The 25,318-nt window shown below is 36.7% G+C and overlaps 2 protein-coding genes across 2 annotated transcripts; both read right to left on the reverse strand.

The window, feature by feature from the left end:
• Positions 1-4,001: 4,001 nt before the first annotated feature.
• LOC309830459 (SIN3-HDAC complex-associated factor-like) lies at positions 4,002-4,999 on the reverse strand (the record flags this gene model as incomplete). Its single annotated transcript, XM_082667024.1, has 1 exon — positions 4,002-4,999. One exon carries the CDS (start codon positions 4,997-4,999, stop codon positions 4,334-4,336), a length of 666 nt encoding a protein of 221 aa, XP_082523150.1. The 3' UTR covers positions 4,002-4,333.
• Positions 5,000-5,817: 818 nt separating this feature from the next.
• On the reverse strand, positions 5,818-18,864 carry TSPAN19 (tetraspanin 19; the record flags this gene model as incomplete). Its single annotated transcript, XM_082665000.1, has 8 exons — positions 5,818-5,886; positions 7,165-7,248; positions 8,185-8,328; positions 10,111-10,221; positions 13,403-13,477; positions 16,832-16,956; positions 18,636-18,708; positions 18,799-18,864. The coding sequence occupies 8 exons, from the start codon at positions 18,862-18,864 to the stop codon at positions 5,818-5,820; spliced, it is 747 nt and encodes a 248-aa protein (XP_082521126.1).
• Between the last annotated feature and the right edge of the window lie 6,454 nt (positions 18,865-25,318).

The following is a 25,318-nucleotide window of genomic DNA, read 5'->3' on the forward strand; positions in this document are numbered from 1 at the left end:
AAATATTTATAGATTTACTGGAAATATGCCATTATCCACTTTCATTTAATGGGTGACTTAAAAAGAAAAAGGAATAGAGAAGAAAAATAAAGAGGTTAAATAATGAAACATAACAGGTAGTGTAAAAAATAAAAAGTTTTTTTTTTTCTTTTGTAGCCTTATATCATGGCAGTAAAAGCATTAGATTTTTGTATTTTCTGTTTGCCAGGGGCTCTTATGTCCCTGAAGAATTATTCCCCTAAGATCAGAAAGAGAAAATAAAGGCATACACATATTTTTAAAATTTTGCAAACATTAGGGCTTCCCTGGTGGCGCAGTGGTTGAGATTCCGCCTGCCGATACAGGGGACACGGGTTCGTGCCCCGGTCCAGGAGGATCCCACATGCCGCGGAGCGGCTGGGCCCGTGAGCCATAGCCGCTGAGCCTGCGCGTCCGGTGCCTGTGCTCCGCAACGGGAGAGGCCACAGCAGTGAGAGGCCTGCGTAGCGCAAAAACAAACAAACAAAAAATGTTGCAAACATTAAACAAATAGGACTAACAGTATTTCCACTGTATTCTCTTAAAATTTTGTTTCATTGAAATCCTTTTAAAGAAGTTTTTGTTCTGCCAACATCTCTTATTCAGGTGCCTGGAGAAAGGAAATGTGGGTGGCAGTGACTAACCGAACTAGCAGCTATTGTTTACCAAACAAATTTGGACAGATTTTATTTGTGATTGCCTAATGGAATCAAACCCATAGAGTACAGAGTCAGACAACCTCAGAGGGCAATTGGGGTTTTTGTTTGTTCAGTTTTTTTGTGTGTCTTTTTTTTTTTGCCACACCTTGCAGCTTGCGGGATCTTAGTTCCCTGACCAGGGATCAAACATGTGCCCCCTGCAGTGGAAGCGCGGAGTCCTAACCACTGGACCGCCAAGGAATTCCTGGCAATAGGGTTTTATAACTGATGGCATCCTGAGTAATCTGACCCATTAAAGATCATTAACATTTATTGGCCACCTACACTGTGAAGTACTGAGCAAGGCTTTACAGGTCACTTTTGTCTCAGACCCTTTCTTCCTTCCTACTTGCTGTTTCCTCTTGCTTGAAGTGCTCTTTCCCCTTATCCTCTCATTTCCTTTGGTTCTTCTTTCAAAAGTCATTTTCTCCATGAGGCCATCTTTGTACAGCCTATTTCAAACTGCAATCTTCATAATTCCCCAACACTCCTTATTCTACTTCCTGACTTATTTTTTCTCTATAGCACTTCCCACCATCTGACATAATAATTTTGTTTATATGTTGTTGTTTGGCTCTGCTGACTTGAATGTAACCTTCATGATATTTTGTTTGCTTTGTTTTATCCACTACTCTTTCTCTAGCACTTAGAACAGTGCCCAAGAAGTAGCAGTTGCTCAATAAGTAACTGTTGAATGAGTGACTCTCCTTTTTGAAGTGCTCTCTGATTTCCTAAAGCAAACTTAGGCATTTTCCTTCTGGGTGTCCATAAAAATTATAACATGCACACAATTTATTTGTTCACATGTCAGGATGTGTGACTGACTCTGAGTTTAACTACAGGGACAGGGCTCGTTACCTAGTTTAGAGAGCCCAGCGCAAAATGTGAATGTGAGGTCCCTTGTTCAAAAGTTAAGAATTTCAAGATGGCAACTGCCAATTATTAAGCCAAGTGTGGAGCTCTTCTAAAGACAGGTTGTATGCTCCTGAAGCTAGCCCTGAAGAGGAACTATACATGTTATCTATTCATCTTCATATCTCATAAGTGAGTAATGTCTCTGGTACATAGTAGGTTCTTCATAAATGCTTGTTGACTGAATGCATGCATATTTATCTGGAAGAAGAAAAGAAGATAAAAGGAATTTTTAAATAGGTCACTTATATAGTACCATCACAAAACAGTCCTGATTTTTGGAAACATAATTAAAATGGGGAGCCTGAAGTAAGCTAAATGTATTTTGCAAGTGATATAACAACTTGCAGGGGAAGTCAGGATTATGTGTTGCCCTTAATTTTAATTCACTGTGATCCAGATTGATTTTCAGAACTTTCTACGTTTTCTATTTCAGAAATGAAAAACAAATATTGAGAGAGATATGATCCTGATCTACTCTATCTTACCAAGTAAGTCTTTATTTTATTCAAGATGTAAAGCAACATCTTTTAAGACAATGTTTCCTAAAATCATAAAGGTGATAGATTTGATCAGTAGTGCATATATTTTGTGATTTAACTGTAGTAGCTAAAAATAGGCAATCTAGTATCTAGAGACCTTTTTTGTTTCCTTGATACAAAAAACAAATATATCAGAATATATTTCTATAATATTTATTTGATTACAAATAAGTTGGTTCTCAACTCCCAAGTAGGAGAGAGATTTTTGCTATCAGTGTGTTCCTGTGGCATATTTTAGAGAAAACTGGAATTTGAAAATGAGCTTTAAATCCCAAGAAAATTTCCCTTAAATTTAGAAGGCATGTCTATTTACAGGTCACTTCAGAAAAAAATCGTTATTCTATTTTCTTTTGTGCTGACTAAAAAAAAAAAAAAGTCCATAGGTCTCTGCAATCTGCAGTGTACTGAATAGACAGATGAAAAGAGATATGATTGAATTAGTAAATAAGAGTGAGCCTTCTATAAGAGCAGATCCTTCTATGCAGGATCTTCAGTTAATCTATTCTTTCTTCATTTCCTCAAGGTCAAGGCAGCCTTTTCCTATAAAGGACAGCAATGATATGATAATACCTCATATCTGTATAGCAGCTTTTATTTTTTCAAAGGACTTTTTTTCTGTTCTCACAGTATCATTGTTAGGAAAATAGAACAGGTAGGTTATTTTTATATCCTTCAGAGAATTGTGCATACATGCACAGGACAAAACTTATAAAAAAAGGGAAAGAATGAGGAGAAAGTAATGAGTATGAGAATTCAACGAGTATTTAGAATAGATTATTTTTGCTATAGTTAAAAATTCATTGTTATTTTAATATTTTATTATTGCCACTAAAGTATATCCAAATCTGTCAAATTTTAAATTTATTATTCACTTGCAAGCACTATAAGAAGAGAGAAATAAATTATTAATTCAATGTGGATGTAGTGTCATGAAGATTTTTCAATCTTTCTTTTAAATCTCCTATAAATCAGTATTGTTTCCTTAAATTTGCAAAAGTATATGTTATAATTGCTTACTTAGTGTTTTCTTTTTTTTTTCTTTTAGTAGAATTTTACTTTAATATAGAATGAAAAACAAAAAACAAAAACCCAAAACCCAAAACCCTAATAGGTTAAAACAAGTCGAACAACCATTCTACACAGATAAAACCTTCACAAAGGTCAACCGAAGTAATCCAGAGCTAAAACTGAATTGTGCAGATTTTCATTGAAGTCACCAGTCATGTAACATAAACAAATTATTTACACACTTGCAAGCCCTCTAAGAAATGTGCCCCAAGAAGCATTAACCTTTGTTTTTTTCATGTGCCATCCTGAAGACGTGCGCATTTTATTTTTCAGATCATTTAACATTTTAATAGAGTGCATTCTCTACCAAGGGGTAATGCTTTGGTACTATTCATATAGGATTGCCTATCCTAAAGATTTGACATTTCCCCAAGAGGAACTTTGATTCTGCTTTAGAAGTTTCATATAAATTAAAAACTTTATCAAATATCAATATGGAGGGAGGTGACACAGGATGCAACATATACAGTCAAGTTACCTCTGTATATTTAGAAATTACTCCTTCAAGATATTCGCACTAGAGAGCTTAGTCCGTCCCGCTTAATATTCAGTAGTACAGGTTTGACTCATCAGAACCTTGGCAACACCGTAATATTTCAAAGTTATTAACAACTACCTCTAGGGGCAAGTCTGTGTTTACTGAGTTATGACAAATTTATTATAACGAAGGAAAACAAGTGTAGCCAGCCATCTTAAAAAACGCCCCAACCACTGCTTCTCAATATAGAAAGACTAAAACAACATACGTTTATCATACAACAAATCCCATCTCTGTCCCCTGAAATTCCCCTAATTTCATTCATTAGAAGGGGATTTTTTAAAAAAAGCCTTAAAGAGCACTTTACAGCAGCATTCAGCTTTCCTATGAAATACTCAGCATCTTAAATATTATGTACACTTCTTTTTTTCCTTTTAGTAAGCTAGATACTGGCTTCAGACTTTGTGGAACTGGAGGGAAAATAACCCACTCAAAACTATTCTAGAAATCATCTTTTGGCAGAATAACAGGTATCCAAGTTAAAAATAGGAGGGTCATTTTGTTGGTGTTTTCCAAAATTTAACTCATTTTTTGTTCCCCTTCTACATCAACCTCAGTCACCACTCCTGAGTGGAGATGGGCAGAGGCTCTGGCCCCTGAGCCTCCGGCTTCTCAGCAGCTGCTTTCTTATTGCTGCAGCAAGGCTTGAATAGATGTGTGTCGATGAGGACTTCCCCAAAACGGCCTTTGTAGATAATGCCACAGCATATTTTCTGTCTTTTCCAGTATGTGAGATCTAAAAAGGAAAACACTGGCGTTCTGTTAGAGCCAGAAGCCATCTCTGTATCTGAGCCATCATCTGACTGGTTACTATAACAAGGAGATTGAGCTGGAGAGGCACTTGAGGTGGTACTGTGAGCATCAGAATTGTGACGTTTAAATTCCTTCTGCAGTTTACTGATCTGGTTGCTTTTTCTCCTGTTTCCAGATAGAGTTTTCACTTTCTTTGGTTTCAGGGTAGTCTTTAGACTGGGTCCTGCCCTTGCATCTACCACATGATTCCAGTTTTTTTTTGATCCTGCTGGCAATTTCTTCCATCTTTTCACAAGCAGGACACAGGCATTACAGATGTCTCCTGAACGAGTCTCATGTAACCCAAAACAGCTCTGGAAGTCCTTTTCATAGCGTTTACTGTCAGTGAATCGAGAACTGGAGGATTTAGCTCTGCAAATACAGCAGCCCTCTATATTTCGGTACATCTTTGGCTTGTGAAAACCAAACATCTTTTCTTCTGGGCAATAGTCAAAGTTGAGGCTCCACAGACACCCCGGACGCCCGCGCTGACTGGGCGCGGCCCGGGGAGAGGCGTCTGCTAGCCGGGGCCGCTTCCGAGCAGCCGCGTGTTGCTCATTGTCGCATCCGCATCCCTCCAGAGTTGGGCGGACAATGCCACCCGCGTGCACTCGGGCCACGCCGGCACCGACCCCTACTTAGTGTTTTCTTAACATCATATAGGTATTTTTTCTACATAAGAAACTCAAAATATATGTGATAATTTACCATATTTTGAAATTAGCATATATGATGATATTCTCTAAATTCATAAAATTAAGTCAAGGTAAAGTCATAAGCTACGGAATTTGGTATTTTTTTACATTAATTTTTATTGGAGTATAGTTGCTTTACAATGTTGCGTTAGTTTCTACTGTACAGCAAAGTGAATCAGCTATATGTATACATATATCCCCTCTTTTTTGGATTTCCTTCCCATTTAGGTCACCACAGAGCATTGAGTAGAGTTCCTTGTGCTATACAGTAGGTTCTCATTAGTTATGTATTTTACACATAGTATCAATATTGTATATATGTCAATTCCAATCTCTCCAGAATTTGATATTTTGAAAAACCAAATTAATAAAAATTTCATGGGCTGATTCATTAAAATATCCAATAATTCTGTGTTACATATAATCAATGACTTGAATAAATCTTAAACTTAATGAATATAATTCAAAACTTTTTTATTTTTTGGACTAGAAGAATACAACGTGATTATTTTGAGAATTAACTGGTTTCTTCTGGACAAATTAAAATCTAAAGATCATTTTTCTGCATATATTCTATTCTTGATGTGTCTAAAGAAGGAAACGGTTAATGAGAATTGCAAAACCTGGAAAAAAAAGGAAACAATAAGAGATCAAAATGTAATCAATAAGAATAATTTGTAAAGTTAATACTATATGATCACCAAAATGTATTCTGTAAATGGAAAAGGGATCAAGGAGAATAAGAAAATTTCAGAGTAAGGTACATATGGTTGTGGATAAGAAGTCTGCAGAATGAGTCTTGTAGGGTAACCCAGCTGTCACCAAGTTCATTTATAGAGGGGGCTAAGGAATAGACTGCTCAGTTTTAATTACATGGGCTATCATTGGGCTAGATGCCTTGATGAACTGCTGATGTTTTGTGTTCATCATCTTTCTAACTTTGTCATCACTCCTACAAAACTCCCTCCTTTTGTTACAGGATCATGAAAGGTGGTCTGCAAAGGGTAGATGATAAAATAGAGCACAGATAATATCCCCCATTCAGTCTTGCCTTAAATACCTCAGCATGAATAGAGAATAAACATTTAAAAAGAATGATATCGGTGCTTATAAAAATGTCTTGTTTACCACTATCCTGAGACTAACACTGTTACCAGCTGAAGAGAAGTTATGGAACTTTAGGTCAGTGCCTTTGTGGATCAACATAAAATTAAATTTGGTATCCTATTTTGGCCAAACCACGCATTACATATTTATTCCAACCTTTTAGTCTACACAGTAATAATCTATCCACTCTCACAGTTTCTTTGAATCCATAGCCTTCACTAGCTTTCATCAGTCTTCACTGAAACTGGAGAATGAAATACTACTTCTGAACCTTGATTCTGCAGTTGGCACCCTGGAGGTCAAGGAATATGTAGATTTGGCTTCCCATTGTATCTCTAACATCTAGTACAGTACCTGACACACAGTAGATGTTCTCCCCCCCCCTCCAAATTTATTGAATGAATGATTGAGGCAATGAACAAATGAGTATTTGAGTGAATAGATTTACTAATGTCAAACATCAGCCTAGATTTAAGAAATTTGCCAGCTTGCAGACTGCCAAACATGGTCCTCTCACTGCCGAGATATGAAGTATTGATATTTCTAAAAAAATCACAAAGCAATGAAATCACCACCTCCCAGGATGATAACTTATTAACAGACTCCACCCAGGCTGACTTAGGGATATCACCTCCAGTTGGGACCTATTCCTCTCCTGGGTGTGAACAGTCTCAGTGTCCTGGCTCCTATTGGATTAATTTATCTGATTAGGTCTCCACCGGGTTGTTCTACAGTTTATCCTATATAGTTTATACTTAATTTTTTTATCTTTAAACATATAAACAAAAGCTTACCTCTGAAGCCAAAAGTCCAAAGTTAATTCCAATTAATGTTAAAGCATTAGTATGATACCATGTGTTGATTTTATTTTCACAACCCTAAGGAAAAGAACTTACTTAGGCTGACTTGGAGATGGAAATGTTGTTTTTTTTTTGGAAGTGTTTTTATACATAATTCTATTACAAAGAAGAAGAGACACAGAGATTAGTAATTTACCAAAGTCTAAAAAGCAAGTCAATGTCTAACTGGAGACTGGACTTACTAGCCCAGAAAGCTTCATATAATTGCAGGACACCTCGGTTGCTACTTTTAAAGTTGCTAAGATGTTGTCATGTAGTTGAAATCAGAAATTTAGTTTTGAGAGGGATTTGATTTTCTACACGCTACTATAATTCAGCATACTACTGCCTAAAGTGATACTTCCCAAATAGGAGAATCTTTTAAGAAACATAATACTCCATTTATCTATGAATGAATTATGTTATTGAAAGATACATCTTAAAAATAGAATAACATCAGTATATAAACTACAAAAGAATAAGAAGTTCTTGGGATGGAAATCCCTAGTTTATCAATATTCTGTATCTGTAAATAGCAGTTGCTACAGATGAACTTCTACTCTTGCTTCTGCCACCTTTACCTAAACACCATTTTTGTCACTGCTGGGGTTTCCTCCCTCAGTTTTTGCCAAACCTCATGCCTCTTTACTTCTGCTATTGCAGCTCCTTTACCAATCCTACCCAACAGAGATTTGTCAAAAGTGCCTCTTTCATCAAAGGATGGTTGAGGAGAAAGTTGATGGTATCCCAAGTTCTAGGAGAACTTATATCACATACTCCAGCAAGTTTAATTAATTTGTTATATAACAAATAATACAATTCACCTTGCTGTGGTTTCATTTTAGTTAAGTTGCTTAAGAACCTAATAACCATGAATGACATTGTTTTTAATATAAAAAATTGCTCAGATTTCTAAAATGACTTGCAAAAAAAAAGGTACCATAAACACTTGGAGAAGCCTTAACTTACATTTACCTCTAGGTAAGTTGCATTCAGTGGCTCATCACAAAACCACTTTCTTAATGTAGAATTTGTGCAAGAACATGGCACCTGTTCTGAATTTTCTTTATTCTTATTCTTCATCCAATCTGTGTAATTGTTTTGGCCACAACACTGTAACTAGAAAAAAGATTCTATAAATTTTACTATAAAATATTGAAAATGCAGTTAATTATATGACTCCTATGCATATTAAAGTGGTTTTGTGATAAATTTATTAATTTATTCTCCATTCAAATGTAGTGAATTAAAACAATAAGTATATTTTTGTTTGTTTAATCCATTACCTTGTTGCTGCTATGGTTGATGTTAACCAGAGCTAAAGATCTCTACTCATATAAGTGGGCTATGTATGAATGAAATTGTTTTATCTGAATTTACCTTATAGAAGCTCAGGATGAAAGATATACTTGATTTACTAAACCATGTTTAGATCCAGAACAGAAGAGAGAATCACCTTAGCCACACCTTCTCTTAACTATAACAGTTTTCTTTATAATTTATCCAACATGTGCTGCCATATGTGTTAAATATACATAAAGACTCAAGGTTATTACTACTTTCTTAGGGTATCAAACCTTCCTAAGATTTGATACCCTGCTATCAGTCATAATGCAATCTGAAAATGCAATACATGTTCAGATCACATACATCAGTGAAAAACATAAGATGAATAAAATCATTTATAATACATTTAAATTTTCCTAAAAAGCATTTCTGTTATTAAATATACTAAAAATAATAACTATGCTTATGTGAGGCTCTGGTGTAGTAGCTGAGTACAAAATCTAGTGCTAGATTGTCTGGGATTGAATCTTGGCTCTGCCACTTATTAGCCAAGTGATACTGGCTAAGTTACTGAATTTCTCTGACCTTCATCTATAAAACGAAGATAACGGTTCTTAACTCATTGGGTTGGGAGGACTAAATGAGTTAATATATGAAAAGCACCTGTAAAAGGGCCTGGTGCTATTAAATGTTTGCTTTTTTTTTTTTTTTTTTTTTTTTTTGGTGTAAAGCACTTACTATGTTCCCATGCTGATCTACTCTTGTAAACAATTTGGCTGACTACACACACTCCCTTACCTTGCCGAGAAAAATCTGAACTGTGAAAATAATAATGCTAACAACATTAGCTAACAAGTATTAGTTGCTTACTATGTCCCAGATCCAAGCCTTTCTCTATATTCCCTACATTACTTCCTTTATTCTTAACAACCAGAGGTAGGGGTCATTCTGCCTATCTATTTTGTTAATATGGTACGTGAAGTTAAGAAGGTTTCTTGGGCTTCCCTGGTGGCCCAGTGGTTGGGAGTCCGCCTGCCGATGCGGGGGACGCGGGTTCGTGACCCGGTCCGGGAAGATCCCACATGCCGCGGAGTGGATGGGCCCGTGAGCCATGGCCACTGGGCCTGCGCGTCTGGAGCCTGTGCTCCGTGGCGGGAGGGGCCGTGGCAGCGAGAGGCCCGCGTACCGCAGAAAAAAAAAAAGAAGGTTTCTTATCCAGCATCACAAAGTTACTGCGTGGCAAACCTGATGTTCAGGTTCAAATGGTAACCACCAGGATACTATGCTGCCAGCAGGGGCTGTGCTTAGACCCTATCTCCCCATGGGGGCGACAGGGTAGATTATTCCACTTGGCAGTAGACTCCCAACACTTTTACACATGAATTCAGGTTAAAATGCACATCAATTAACCCAGAAAAGGAGATACACATTACAAAAGAAAGATAAAACTCAAGATCTTAAGTTGAGACAATCCTATCTCACCCTGTTGGTTTAGATGAAATACAAGAGCCTCTAATTCCTGTGCCCCATTCCCTGTTCTTCCTTCTCTCCCCATTTCTCAGCGGCGGTCACCTTTGGCGTCTAATTTTTAGTTTTACGCTAATTTCATCTTACTGTTTTCTGCAAGGCATTTAGAATCGTCCACTTGGGTATGTCTTCAGGCAAGTCCTTAGATCCATACTCAGAAATGACTGAATCAATTTTATCATGCCATATTTGGTGAACCTGTTGAAAATTTTATTAAAAGTGAAAATTTGATAGAAACTTTCCTTATGGTTCCTCATAAAAAGTATTCAAAGTCAGTTTGTTGTTTTCTAATTATTTCTAGGTGTTTTTTTCTTCCTTATAACTATTTTTAGCAATCAGTGAGTGTGGAGGCCTTTGGTCTTTCACACTGTGATCTATAGGAAGACTACATTAGACTTGGTTTCTGATTAGGGAGAAAGTTATGTGCTGTTCTCCTGAATGTCGAAGGGTTCTACATTTCTTTTTACACCCTCAGGAAAAATTGTGAAAGGCTTTTAAATGGACCAAAAAAAATGGCTGAGGATCTTTTCAATGAAAACTAGGCTTTCTCTAGTACACCTTCAGGGTCCTCTGTTTCTACGAGTCTGTACGTTTCCTAGTTTTTAATTTATCTTACAACTTTGTAAGCTGTAGAAAACTGTAGTTAGGCAAATGATTCTTTGTCAGAGAAATGCAGATGAATTTTTCCTGGTGGGGATGGAATCGGATCTGTCCCCTTTCCAAGCCTGTTTTGTTTCGGTTTTGTAGTGTCTTCTCTTTGGACTCTCCTTTGAATTGGTTTTTATATCTTAACTGGTTCCTGCATTAAACAATATGTTAAATAAAATTATTGACCTGTGTCTATTGTATATTTTTACAAGAATTATGATTTTTAATTAAAAAAAGTCTTTTCACAATGCTAAAACAAAAACAATCATGTGAAAGTTTGGAGGAAAACTGCTATTTTGAAATCTAGATTTTGCAAAGGTAGTTTTTAGTAGGAACTTTCTTAAGCATTTAGAAGTTTATATGACTTTCATAACTAATTCCTAACTTGGTCCTGTAAAATAGCAAAAGGTAGAAAGGCCAGGGACTTCCCTGGAGGTCTAGTGGTTAGGACTCTGCACTTCCACTGCAGGGGCAAGGGTTTGATCCGTGGTCAGGGAACTAGGATCCCGCATGCTGCACGGTGAGGCCCCCCCAAAAATGGTAGAAAGGCCAGATATTATTTGTATTTTATGAACACGGATATAGATACTCAGAGAATATGATTATTTGCTTTGTTTACATGAATAAAGAAGAGGAGCTGAGACTTCTAAATATAATTCATTTGGATTCTAGTCTAATAATTTCTCATTGTAATATGCTGTTCTTTAATAGTGAAAACTAAATAACTGGTGGGAATACTACAATAATTAAGACATCTGTACAAGTTAAACTTTTACCCACTTACATATCTATGCTTTAATACATTTAAGAAGATTGGAATAAAATAACATGTTATTTAGATCTATAAGTGATCAATTTAACATATTCCCTAAGTTAATTTTTATTTAGAATAGAAAATGATGTTTTTCCATTTTATATTTTTGTGGAGAGGGGGCAGACTTATGTCCTTACTTATCTGCTAAAGCATTACTTGGGAGATTCAGAGTGCATATGAATCACACCTTAGTACATAAGAGTAAAAATGATTTTCATATATAATCTAGGTGACTACTATATAAGTAAAATTCCCTCACACATATTCAGTATGACAAACAACCCATGAAGACCTAGTGCATCTCCAACACTGAGTTAGGCACTGTAAATGACATAAACTATTTAGAGGCTCATGAGAACTCAGTCCAGTCTGAATGTAGAAAGCAAGTGATGTAAACAAAGCTGTCATTTCTGGGATCAGTTAATAAGGTTAGAGTGCAGACTCCTTCATTTGGCTATGATACATTTTAGCATGTATGTTCTCCTTTCAAAGCCTCAGTTTCCTGTCCTAGAAAGAAGGATTTACAATGCATCTCTAGGAGTTGTTGTGAGGATCAATAATATAGTGCCAGTAAAGTGCTTATCACAGTCTCTGGCACATGGTAGTTATTAGTAAATGATAGTTCTTATTCTTAAAATAGGTAGAGAGGAGTATGTGAATAATACTTAAATAAATATGGGTGCCACTGATTAACTATATTCATGTGCTAAGGGTTCTTAAGTGTGATATTCAGGTTCCATCACCAGGTCCAAAAGTTAGAGGCTGATGGGTTGGGATCTGGTGCTGTGCCACCAAAACAGCTTTATAGGACTCACTTGAGTGTGTGCACACACACACACACACACACACACACACACACACACACATTTTGGATATGGAAAGAAGAAATTTTAGCTCCAAATGCCAAACCATTAACAACAGGCCCTAGATAATTAGATATCCAGGATAGATGCCAAGCACAAGAGAGCAAATGAAAGTGGAGGGCAATGGTGTTGTATAGGAAAGATTTTGTCGAGGTTTGGCCATTAATTAGGAGTTGATATATAGAAAGAATCTGAAGGCTAGGAAGCCTAGAAATTAATCAGGTTCTCCTTCAAAATCAATTGAGGGAAGGTAGAGAGCTCCCAAATAGCTACTCTATAACAGGAACTTTATAATCATCAGTTAATGATAACTCTATAAGGTAGGTAGATGAAGACATAGGTTCAGGGATGTTAAATGGCTTGTTGTTATCTAGTCACATGCCGATCTGTATGACTTCAAGTCCATGCTCTTATTGCTACAGGAGAGTCTCCCATGAGACAAAGTCAGACCTTGACTGTACTGAAACACTGACATTTCTTAAAGAATTAAAAGTCTGTAGGCTGTAATAGGTAAGTTTTGCTACCAAAAAGGTTTTTCAGGTAATTTATTATGTGCTTTTTTGAACTTGACTTGAAAAATATAAATCTTGTTCTAGTTAACTGTATCACTCATGACCATACCTGTACAAAATATATGAATTATTCAATAATCTTATTTAAATGAAATTGCTAAATTTAAAATTTGTACAAATCTAAAGGTATTTCTTTACAAAAATAGAATATAGTACAGTGATGGAGTCAGTAGTGGCAGCCAGGGTTGGCTGGGGGGCCAATTTTGGATATCCCACAATAAGCATCATCTCCTCTTCCCCCACATTCTTTGTTATTTACAACATTCTCAATCTTCTGCAGACAGAGTTAAAGACAAGTTCTCCTAGCCCACCATTCCAATCTGACCCCTGTCCCCTTCCTATATGGAATTCTAGTACTTCCATTGAATCCTTTTTTTCCCCCAAAGACATTTACCTTTAGCTTTTAATATAGGTTTAGGTCTCAATAATCTAAAGTATCTGCTTTTCTTTATTTTTCAAATAAAAGGATGATGTTTCCATACCTCCTCTTTCTTTGTGAAGATGAGTGCTGAAAGTACAACTTGAACACCAAAGGCCCACATTAACAGTACTGCATACTAAAACAAAAGAAACACAGAAATGAGAACTATGCTCCTAATATATTTTTAGATGCTACAATGATGGGAAAATGCACATCACATGAAACGTACAGTCTTAAAATACATAGGTATTGCTGAAGTTTCCTGTTCTCATACATGAGTGAAATTATTGAAACAAAAGGCAAAGAAAAAAAATCAGTGAACATTTGGATAAGAGTAAGATAGAAAGAAGTGATAGTGCTTCATGAGAACTCTAACAGACTACTTGGTCTAATGGAGTTGATGATGATACCTTCTTCATTCAGATCTAAAACTGTCATAGAGGGGAACTTAAATATCTAGACCTCCACTTACACCATTCTGCTACCAGTGGAGAACTCACTAAATTGTGACCTACCATGTAAACTATTCCATCATGCACAAAGTAACAACAGCAACAACAATAAAAATAATGAGAAAGTAACAAAGGCAACGGCAATAGTAAAGTTAATCTGTATGCACATTTGGACTATTTCTTTGAAAACTGAAAATACTTCTATCCAAAGCCAAACAAAATGATTTTCACATTATTTGACTATTTTCTTTTTTTTAAACATATGGCCACTGCAATCTTCTTCATCATAGCAGTGAATAGTGATACATATTATCTAGAATTCAAAATAATTTTAAAAGTTAGCAGTCTGAATATTTTACTAACTAAAATATCAATATAAGCAAGGATGATTTACTGTTAGTAGTCTTAGTTTCACCTATTTTAACCATTTAGTACTTTAAAATAGTCCATTAAAATTGCTTACTTGACAAATATATTTCCTATTTTCAGAGACAAAAATATGGTCTTTAGATCCATTTAGAAGTTTAGATTTTTAATACTTCTACACACAACACCTTACTTAATCTTCACTGCCAAGGGATAGTAGTGAAGACAGGTAGATAAAGGGAAAACTGCGCAAAACAATTGTTTTAAAAAAGTCACTGGGTTTCTTTTCAATGGCAAGCTGCTTATTGTCTGTGGACCCTCCCAGGTTTCTGATTCAATGGGAGTATGAAATATTACCTTTGACTAAACTATTATTCAACTCTGCAAAGAGTTAACTTATACAACTCTGATAGTAATACAAAAGTTTCCATAGCAATGCAAATGATTACTATTCATGAAAATGCTAATGAATAGTCTATAGAGAATATAAATCTCCACAAGCTTAATTCTTATTTAAACTGGTTGTTACTTCTTACTGGTTCCTCTATTAATTAATTATATAAATAAAGTCTCTGATACATGCTCATTTTCATATAGGTGATTCATGATTTTACCTTTGAAAATTATTTTTTAACAGCAGTTAGATATTTACAGAAGAAATATTCAGTGTATTTATGTTATTAGCACTTAGAGAGCACAGTGAGAGACTGCTGGAGAACTTTTAACAGGAAAGTGAAATTGTCCCAAGGAGTTAAAATGCAAAAGTAATATCTATTTGACTAGAGTAGGAGCATGGAAAATCACCTTTAAGCCAGAGAATAGTGTTTAGGCCTATATAAGATTTGCCCATAGCTTGACTATGTGAATTAACATGGTTAAAGAAAAAGTGTGTCCATCAAAAAAGTATTGGTAAATTCAGAGGAGAATAGCAAAAGTGTCGTGATTACAAAATGTTGCAATACTCTTCCATGGACCGTCCGGAAGGGAGAATGGTATCTTGGCTTCAGGATCTAAGCTATCAGGTCCTAGTAGCATGTATATTCCTTATGATGGGGTCTGTCAGGCTTTCTTAGTCACAGTCCATTAATACTTGAATTACATGAGGCAGAAACTTATAAGATGTTTATGTTTTTCTCCCTCAAGTTGCCTCCTTCCTTTCCCATCCTCAAACCACAACATTATATTAAAAGCAGGCTTTCTGTCTCCTTTACCTAAATGGGAATTTGTGGCAAGGAGAAAATTAAAATTTTCCTGCAAATCATTTCTGTCCTGGTTTCCATATCCAAAATCAGAAGCCCCATGAGAAAATTATGTTATAGGCCCTGGGAGAAGAGAAAGATAAAATTTGAGAATAGAGGTTGTGCCTTTGAGGAGAGTAAGAAGAGAGAGTGAAGTCTTTTTTAGACTAAAAAGATTGTGAGACTGATCCTAGAGTCTGCAGATTCTCAAAGCAATGGGGGCTAGCACTTGGCTTCCTGGCATTGCCATGGTAAGGAGGCAAGACCCAGAGGGAAATGAAGGTGTGGTTTCCAGTGTTGCCTAAAATGTCTCTGCCATGGGTAATACTCAAATAATAATAGGCAGCAATTATTAAAAATAGGCAGTAACGAATTCCTCTGTCAGGCATGACTCCTTTAATTGCTGTGTCCTTGGCAGGGTTGAATGTCTCAGGTCTCAGGGAAGGGGAACTGCAGGAAAGGAACTGAGGTAATGGTTAATTACCAATCCTTCACAAAAGAATTTCACCTGATATGCCTGTACTGGTATATACTGGATGAAGAACAGCGCTGCCTTTGCTGTCCTAGGCCATTCAAACAGCAGAATATGTAGTCCTGAAGGGACCACATCAGCTGGGAAAGTGAGTGCTTTCATGGTAACTGGTGTAGACTGATAAACAGAATCCAAAGTGACCACCCAGACTTTCAGCACTGCATAAGAGCTAAGTATCTCTGCATTCTTCCTGGCAAGAGGGGCACAGTTGGATACATTTGAATTTCCTATCTGCTTCACAGGAAAGTGCCTGTGAATTAAAACTAATTTGATTTAAAGAAAATGTTAAAAGCTATATTTTACCTGAATCCACTGATTGTGATCCATACCTATCCCACGTATGATAAATGGCTCACGTTCATTATAATTTACCTTTTCATGTTATATGCCTGCGGAGAGATAGTGTGCTAGCCAGATGCCAAAGTCTGGCCCTCTCAGCAGTTGTATTTCTTTTTGTTCAATTATAAATTGTGATCTCAGTTACAAGTTAGCTTCCCACATGGTACACCCACAGGGAGAAAATGTGCCGACTACAGGCCATGTTTCCTTTTCCCTGCTAAACTTCATTGTTCGTTGCCTTTAACATACTGTATTCTGATTTTAGTCTTCAGATTTAAGTTTGGTTAATTGTAGTTCACCCTAGGAGATGGATTCTTATTGGCTCTGTGTTCAAAATTAATATCTAAGTGTGTAAGTGTTGAGGTCCAGATTTAGTCCGTGGGAAACTCACCAAGAAAATTCTACCTAGAAAAGATTCTTGGGCGGGGGCACTTCATGGCCTTATTCCCAAGAGCACATTGTACTGCAGTGTTACAGTGACATAAATCATTCTTGCTCACGTGTGTGACTCAAACACTGAAAATCAAAGATACAGATTCAGGCTATTGAAATGAAATACGTACCAGAATTAGAAGCCATCTGATTTCACCGTGAATTCCCAAATAACCGAAGAGACAAAGAAGAACAGTAGCAGAACCAGTTCCAATCAAAATTCGAAAAATATATACTATCAAGTGATTATTTTCATCTGTGGAATCCACAAAACAGCTATTATTAAGTGACATTTGTTTTCTATTTAATAATAAATGCAGCAACCCAAGGTTTCCTAGGCAGCTGTCAACAAACCACTAGGATTCTCTTTCTCTCTTTTTTAATCTCATTCTGGCACCTCTTACTTGCTCTTAACAACTTTTCTTCCTTTAATGACATGATAGAGAGTTTCTTCAATCTCAGAAGGTCCCTTTAACTTTACCTTACCTTTATTGTCTTCTATGAAAGAAGATGACTTTTTCTAGGGTGAATTCTTCTATGTCTAATGTACCTCCAAACATTTTTATATTCATTCATTCATTCATCAAAAATATTCTGAGTACTTAACACATGTGAGTTAAGTTTCCCATGTCTGAAACCCTGAGTTTATTGCTAATATGGTCCCGTTAAAACTGTATTTTATTCTCTCCCCATCTAGACTGAACTGTCTGTGCTAGAGACTATATATATTTATATAGTCAACAGGCTAACTGCTAAATGCTTAGTGCTATGGCACAGATGTAGTGCTTAACAATTTGTTTTTAAAGGGAGATAAATAAATTAAATATGCCCTAGATTTTATGGGAGAAGAGTAGAGGCAATGGGCAGTGGTGTGCTGGAACCAGATTGTTCTGGCACATAAAAGCCAACTGTTAAATTTTCACAAAATCTGTAAACCAACTCAGTCCACACTGGCACCTTGAAATTGGCCATCATGGGATTATTTAAACCACAGAAATCAGCAAATACCATAAACTGAGACTCCATCCCAGGACATTTATCAGCACACCACTGGGTATAAGAGCACCTAATCTAGTAGGGAGAGAAGGTGAAGATATGCAAGATTACTGGAGAAGGTAACACCTGGGCTTAGGCTTTAAGTTATAATTGGAAGTCTCTAGGTTGGAATGGTGGAAGCATTCTAAGACACAGAATGGTGCAGTGTGTGTAGGAAACTCAGCCTTGCTGGCATTTAGTTTCAGGCAGGTGAGACTGGGAAGGTTTGCAGGGGTCAAATTATGAACATTCTATGTGCTGTTTTCTAGTCTTCCTCACTGGAATTACGCTCCATGAGGACAGGCCCTTTATCTTTCTTGTACATTTCTGTATCCTCAGCTCATGGGATAGTGCCTAACGATATGATATCTATATCTATATCTATATCTATAGATAGATATATTTATATGTCTATATCTATCTATCTATCTATATAAAATCTCTTTATCCATTCATCCACTGATGTACATTTAAGTTGTTTCCATAGGGAATATTTTATTTCTAATTATGTGATGGTGACAGGATATGGTAACTGAGTTTTAAAAGAGATTATTTAACTTGGGCAGTGAAGCTATTTTGATCTCCATTATCCTTTCAAGTCTATAGATCTGTAAAAGTCCAGAGTCAGCAGAACAACCGCAATCTTCCATTTCTCTCATCTCTCCTGCCCAAAGTTCCTAGATCTCTCTCTCAAAATTCCCTCTCCCTTATGGTCTTGGATTTAAGTCTTATTATTTAATAAGGTGCTTTTAGAACAATTGGCAAAGACTTTCTGAGGAAAAATTGGACAGTACTTAATGAATTTTAGAGAAATACTGCCACCTGCTGAATAAATCATGTATGCAATTGTTTAACACTGAATTCCTTGTTTGATTTAGAGAAAGGAAAATAGATACATACCCAAAGCTGTGAAAAAATTATTTCTATCTATTAAAAGCCATGCACCAAATCCCATGAGTAAAAGTCCAAGAACCTACAAAAAAAGATAGCCAATACTTATTTTTGAACTAATTGCCGATATAAATGCACATTTTCTTTACTAAATAATTATGAAGATACTTACCAAAAAAGCTCCATTAATGAGATTAAGAAAGTATTTAAAAATTAATGTTTTGTTTTTCCTTAACATTCTTTTTCTCCCCATATACTGATGATTCTGAAAAGATGAACACAACTTTTACAATAAACACTCACCACAGTAATAACTTTAAATAATTCTGCCTACTCACATCCTTTATTTGCATATTTTTCTTCTCATACCAGCGGTCAGTAAAACATTCCCCTTTGCTCTCCTGAATATAAGGAAATACTGAAGATGTCTTGAAACTGTACCTTTCTTTCTTTATCTGCATTTTTTGGCCAGGCAGTCGAGACCAAGAGGGCATTTTTAGAACATGTCAATAGCTGCCTTACTGAACTCCTTGCAGTTTTCAGAAAATGAAATATTTTATTTTGTTTACAGTCATAACACACCTTGTTCTCCTTGCTAGAAACCTTTCCTTTACATCTGACTGTCCTCCTCTTTCCCAGAATAATGTTAACTCTTCCCAGAATAATGTTAACTCCTCACTGAGGTCTAGCCTTGGAAGCCTTTCCCTAATCTCTATTTGTTGCCTATTTTCATCTTTACTTGTCTTCCTTCCCATGTAGACTCTGAGGTCTTTAAGTGGAGAGAGTAGATCTTGTATACCATTACAACCCCGAGTCTAACACATGGTGGGTACAATAGCAATAGATATTTATTGAATGAATGAATCAATGAATAGGTGAATTAAATGATTTAATGAGCTTACAATTTACTTTGGTATACAGTGTAAGGAAGGGAACTAATTTAAGGTGGTTTTAAATAAAAATTATTTTCCAGATAGCCAATTTTCCTAAAACATTTATGTAAAAATCAATACTTATCGGTTTTGGTGCTTGGTCTATTAGATATGGAGGTTTTACATTTTCTTGGGTATGTTTCTGGGTTTTCTTTGTTCCTTGGTTGTTTCAATTCTAGCTGGCTCAGTATTTTAAAAAATATTGTAGTTTACAATGTTTCAATACATGCAGTACATAATTGACCTGGTGAAAGTGAAACAGTATACAAGCCCTTGTGTCCCTGTCCTTTGAAGTAAAAGGCTTTTGTTTTAGCCTCCCAGGCCTCCCTTGAGTCTCAAAAGGCTGACTCAAGAGTTAGTGATTGGGAAATGTGAAGATGTAGAAACAAAGAAGAGCTGTTGGGCTGGGGAACTGGTAACAATTTAGACTATAAATCTGCTACATAGCAGAATCATCCAACCCCCAGTTCCCTGAAAGACACTGATAAAGGCCTGACACACATTCATAAGTTGTTTTTATAGGAAGCAGACCCCCACCAGATGAAAACTGCTGACATAAGAACATAGACCCTAGACTGGTTGAAACCAGAAGGTTGATGATGCTTGAAACTTCACCTTGATGCCAGACGAGCAGAGAACTGTGCACGAGCTGATCACGCACCCTGCAACCGTCTCCCTCATACTGCCTTTAAAACCCCTTCCCTGAAAGCCATGGGGGACTTTGGGTCTTTTGAGCAGGAGCTGCCTGTTCTCCTTGCTTGGCACCTTGCAATAAATGCCGTACTTTCCTTCAGCACAACCTGGTGTCAGTAGATTGGCTTTACTGCGTGTGGGTGAGCAGACCCAAGTTTGGTTTGGTAACAAAAGCAGAGTTAGTAGGACTAACTTGAAGCTGTTTGCCCCTAGTTAGGAAGAAACCCAATCCATTTGTTGAACTGAAAGATGCCTTAGAAAGTGGATAAGTAAGAGATGTCTAGGTTAGCATCCATGCACTTCTCTCCCTACTTCAATCCAAGGCCATATTCCTCCTAAAAATTTCCAAGGTACTTCTTCCCAGCTTCAGGAGTCTCTCCAGGCTTTATCTTCCACCCTCTGCTTCAAACTCTCCCGCTATCATTTGGTTTCTTCAGTTTCTGTCCTCTAGTCTTATTCCTAGATTCCTCCAATTCCTGGATTATTTGGATGGGACACTCAGTTGGAAATACTGCTTCATTTTTATTTCAGTTTCTTTCCAAGATGTTGTAGATCTACATTTTGGCTTCAATTCTATTTACTGCAGTATATGAGAAAGCTGTGATCCTCGTTCTACAGTCTGAATGAGAAGTTAAGCCCAAAGACCTAGCCTCTGTTTCTCTATGAATGAGAAAGAGAAAGAAGACTAATGAATGCGATTTCTGCAGTGATTCTGGTGTGAAATGTTGAAGGCAGAGGATTGACTGTTGATTTGATAATAATTAGCAGGGTTGAGTCAAGGCTAAAATGTTTTGTCAAAGGACCCAGATACGAAACTAAACTGAAGTTTATTCTCTCTCAGTCCAAGATGGGTAATGGGTTCTCTACTGGGAAATCATCTTAGGAACATGGCACTTTCTCCAGCCTTTTCAATATATGGCTCCCAAATTTGCTCAAGGTGTAATCCTTTACAGTCAGCAGAAAGAAAGAGGATGAGTAAACTTAGGTGAGCATCTTTTAAGCAAGTGAGGTGGAAGTTGCATACTTCTCTTCTGCTCATATTCCATTGGCGCATAGCGATTAATCACATGGCAATTCTCAGTTGGAGGCAGAGGTAACTATGTGCCCAAGATGAAGGAAAGAAGTGATTTAGGGTGGGAAAAGCCAAATAAAATGACCGATAGATAGGAAAGGGCAGTAAAAAGATAATTAGAGGGAGAAAAAGAGGGTTTTGATACATTTCAATATGCTTTACTACAAGCAAGAAAGAATCAAAGATGATCAGAAAGATTTTTTACGATGGGAAAATAAAAGAATAGTGAGAATCACTGGAATTGTTTGAAAAAAATTTCATAAATTCCATAAATTTAATATTTAATAATTGGGTTTGAATTGGTAAAAGATACCCTTGTGGTTAAGCAATGGAAATGGAGTGCAGGTAAGTGGAGAGCATAAGCTATGCAGAACTGGGAGTCATCCATAGAGAGCTGATATCTTGGGAATAAATGAAAGAGACTTTTATCTAGCTATAGATAAAAATGAGCAGAGGGGCTTCCCTGGTGGTGCAGTGGTTGAGAGTCCGCCTGCTGATTCAGGGGACACGGGTTCGTGCCCCGGTCCGGGAAGATCCCACATGCCGCAGAGCGGCTGGGCCCGTGAGCCATGGCCGCTGAGCCTGCACGCCCGGAGCCTGTGCTCCACAACGGGAGAGGCCACAACAGTGAGAGGCCCGCGTACCGCAAAACAACAACAACAACAACAAAAAAAAATGAGCAGAGGTTTGATCGTAGAGAATGATATAATTAGGAATTTGGATTTTTTTTAAAGCAGACTTTAAGAAATGAGAAAATAAGCAAAGTATGATTTCATGGAAACCAATCGAGGAAGAAATTTCTAAAATAATGTTACATGAAACAGATGTCAAAAGGAAGAGAATTCTGTACTCTCAAAGTCAGCTGACTTGGTTAAGGAGGATGTTCATAGTAACTTCAAACAGTAGGGTTTTAGTCCATTTGGGCTGCTATAACAAAATACCACAGATTAGGTAGTCTATAAACAACATAAATTTATTTCTCAGAGTTCTGGAAGCTGGAAGTCTGAGATAAAGATGCAAAGTTTCAGACTTCTTTTATCCTCACATGGCAAAAGGGAGCTCTGTGGGATCTCTTCCTAAGAGCACTAATTCCATTCATGAGGGATACACCCTCATAAACTAATCACCTCCTTTTAAAGGTACCATATCTAACACCATCATATTGGGTGTAAGGACTTCAGCATGTGAATTTTGAAGGGATACAATCGTTCAGACCACAGCAAGCAGTTCAAGTTAAAGAGTTAGAACACAACAAACAAGGTGTCTTAGCAACGAGCCAAGGAAGCCTATAGCAACGTTTGCATAGAATGGTAAGAGATGGTCACGTGTGATCTTTTCAGCCACAAGCCCCACATACTAAAAACAACATCAATGAAAATGAAGATTTGCTTACACAAAGATATGCAAGTTCGTGCAGTTCCTAAGTAAATATTTGTAGTGTGGTAGACTTGTATTTTATTTTGCTGTAGACAAAGAATTTTTTTACCTAACTCAAATAAGGTCCTGGTATGGTATTTCTTTGGTTCATTTCCTGATTAGTTAATAAATGGTCCAACAGCAGAGATATTTTTTAATAGTATAAATGCTATAGGGAAGGACGATTTACAATAATTCACCTATTCATAGGTGTCATTTTCACTAGTTAAATAATACTCTAAATTACTGTTCTTAAGTTCCTTCTCAGTGCCAGGAGATGGGAACACAAAAAATGAATAAATAAGACAAACTGTTAGGGAATCAAGTATTAAAGCCAGTGGCCAACTCTGAACTGTGTTGGGGGTGTGGGGTCTGGGAATAATGGAGCTGGGAAGTTTCAGAAAGGCAATGAATCTGAGATAATCCTTGAAGGATGACTAAGAGGGTCCCAGTCAGGCAAACACAGGGTAGAGGCAGCAATTTTCAAGACAGATGGAACACTGCGTTCACAGGCTTTAGAGTGAAGTGCACAAGGGCGTGGGTAGAGTGGCAGGAGATGAAAGATAAGGCTGGAGAAGTAGACTCAGTAAAGATTGTGAGGGATCATGTGTGCTTTGCTAAGAATTTGCAAATAGTCATAGATTGTAAATCAGTTCAACTTGAAACTATTGTTTAACTAGGCAGCGTTTAGCAAAAATCTCTTTAATTGCACTCCTCCTAGAAATCATAGCCGAAAGTGGATTATGTTACTTTGTCCATAATCCTTTAACCTGAGTAGGTTTTTTTTCTTTTTAATAAGTAACTTGAAAGTATGAGTTGTAGAGACATGCACCACGGATTAATTTATCTTCAGAAGAACTTCCAATGTTTTTCTTTTTTGCTATCAATTTGTTTGACAAGGTAAGCATTAAGAAGGAAAGCAATTCAGACAATATCTTCAAATTAGTTGTTTAAAATTAGTTTTAGAAATTAATTTATTACTAATGGATTTGATATTCTTTGGGAAAAGTATGAATAATTTCATAATTACAAACAAAATTTTAAGAGTTTTTAATGTGAATTTCAACATAATGTTAGTCTGAGCATTTTAAATGAAGAGTTTGATAGTTTATAAATCAGCAACAAAACTAAACTAGAAAAAGAAAAAATGTTACTTGAGCATGGACTTTAATAATGAAAATACCCAAAATTTAATTCTGAAACCAGAAGTAGTTTATTTTTGAAAATCATTATCTTTCTTAAACGAGGAACTAATGTGTTTTTTTAATATCAAAAGTCTACTGGTTTCTCACTCTATGTTATTAATTCTTAAGTTGACACAATACATTTTATTATTCAGTTGTTACCAGGAAATATAGTCTATTTTCTTTCAAAGGTTCAATGAAATTGTTTGCTTTTAGCTTATTGTATACCAGATATCTTCTACAATTATGCTTAACTACTTCCCCTTGGAATTTAATGCTTCATTTGCAAACTTCAAAAAAATTAAAATCAGGGATATCTGTTATTAATTAAAATGAAATTTTACATTTTGTACACTCTACACCCAAAAAAGAAACTTTGATGAATTTTTAAGTTAACATTAAATATTATGATATATACTTAAACTTCAAGTTTTATATTAAAAGTGTGTGTCACCGTCAATATTTTACAGTAAAACATATTACAGAAAATAATTTTTCAAATTTCTCACCCCACACATCCATTCACTTAGAAGTTTTTCATAACTGATTTTGATAATTGCGTGATAATTGATTGATTTTTTTTCTTTTTTAAAAGAAACTGTTGTCACGGAAGGCAAACAATTTATTGGCATTTTTTCCATACTTCCAGTCCCCACAAATCACTATTCAGGGTTAAGGTTTTGTGGAATGTACAATTTACACATGGGCAACTCAACATGTACTAGATGCACATAATAAATATAGATAGGTCAGAAACAATTTAAAGGTCAGGCTACCTCTGCTTGGGTAATTGTAACAAAGTGTCCTTTTTTATTAAATACTTTCCAAAATTATTTAAATATTAAAACGTACCTGAAAGGAATTTTAAATTCCTTATCCAGCTCCTGAGATGAAGCGTTCGTTCTGGTTTCGAGTAGAGATAGTTTGTCCTACTGGGGCACCGGTAAGGTCCATCTTCCTTGGGATTGGCAGTTGCCGTGGTTACTCTTTGTTTGGAGGCTCCGGGCGCTGTTTTCCAACAAAGCCGAAGCTTTAGCTGCGGCTGGGTGAGCCGAGACCCCTCAAGGCCGTGGTTGGTGTAGGGGGAAGCGAGGCAGAGTTGCGGGAGCGCAGGCGGAGCCGGGCCCCTCTCCGCGGCGGCCAGGCTTTAGGGCGAAGCGGGGACCGCGCGCCCAGGGGGTGGCTGAGCGAGTCTGTGGAGCGAGAGGCTCCTTTCAGTTTTGAAGATTTGTGGTAGTTCATTCGGAACTTGAAGAACTACAGTTGAAAGGTGGAGTTCCTTAAAATTTCCCATTTTGGGCAGCTTTAGCCAACTCCAAGTGGTGTATTGTCAACTTGAAGTAGTTTACTGTAGCCTGTTTGCAATGGGATCCATCTCGGGCTGCCCTGTCCTAT

This window comes from Grampus griseus (genome assembly GCF_964374135.1).
Source record: "Grampus griseus genome assembly, chromosome: 11".
Lineage (NCBI taxonomy): Eukaryota > Metazoa > Chordata > Mammalia > Artiodactyla > Delphinidae > Grampus > Grampus griseus.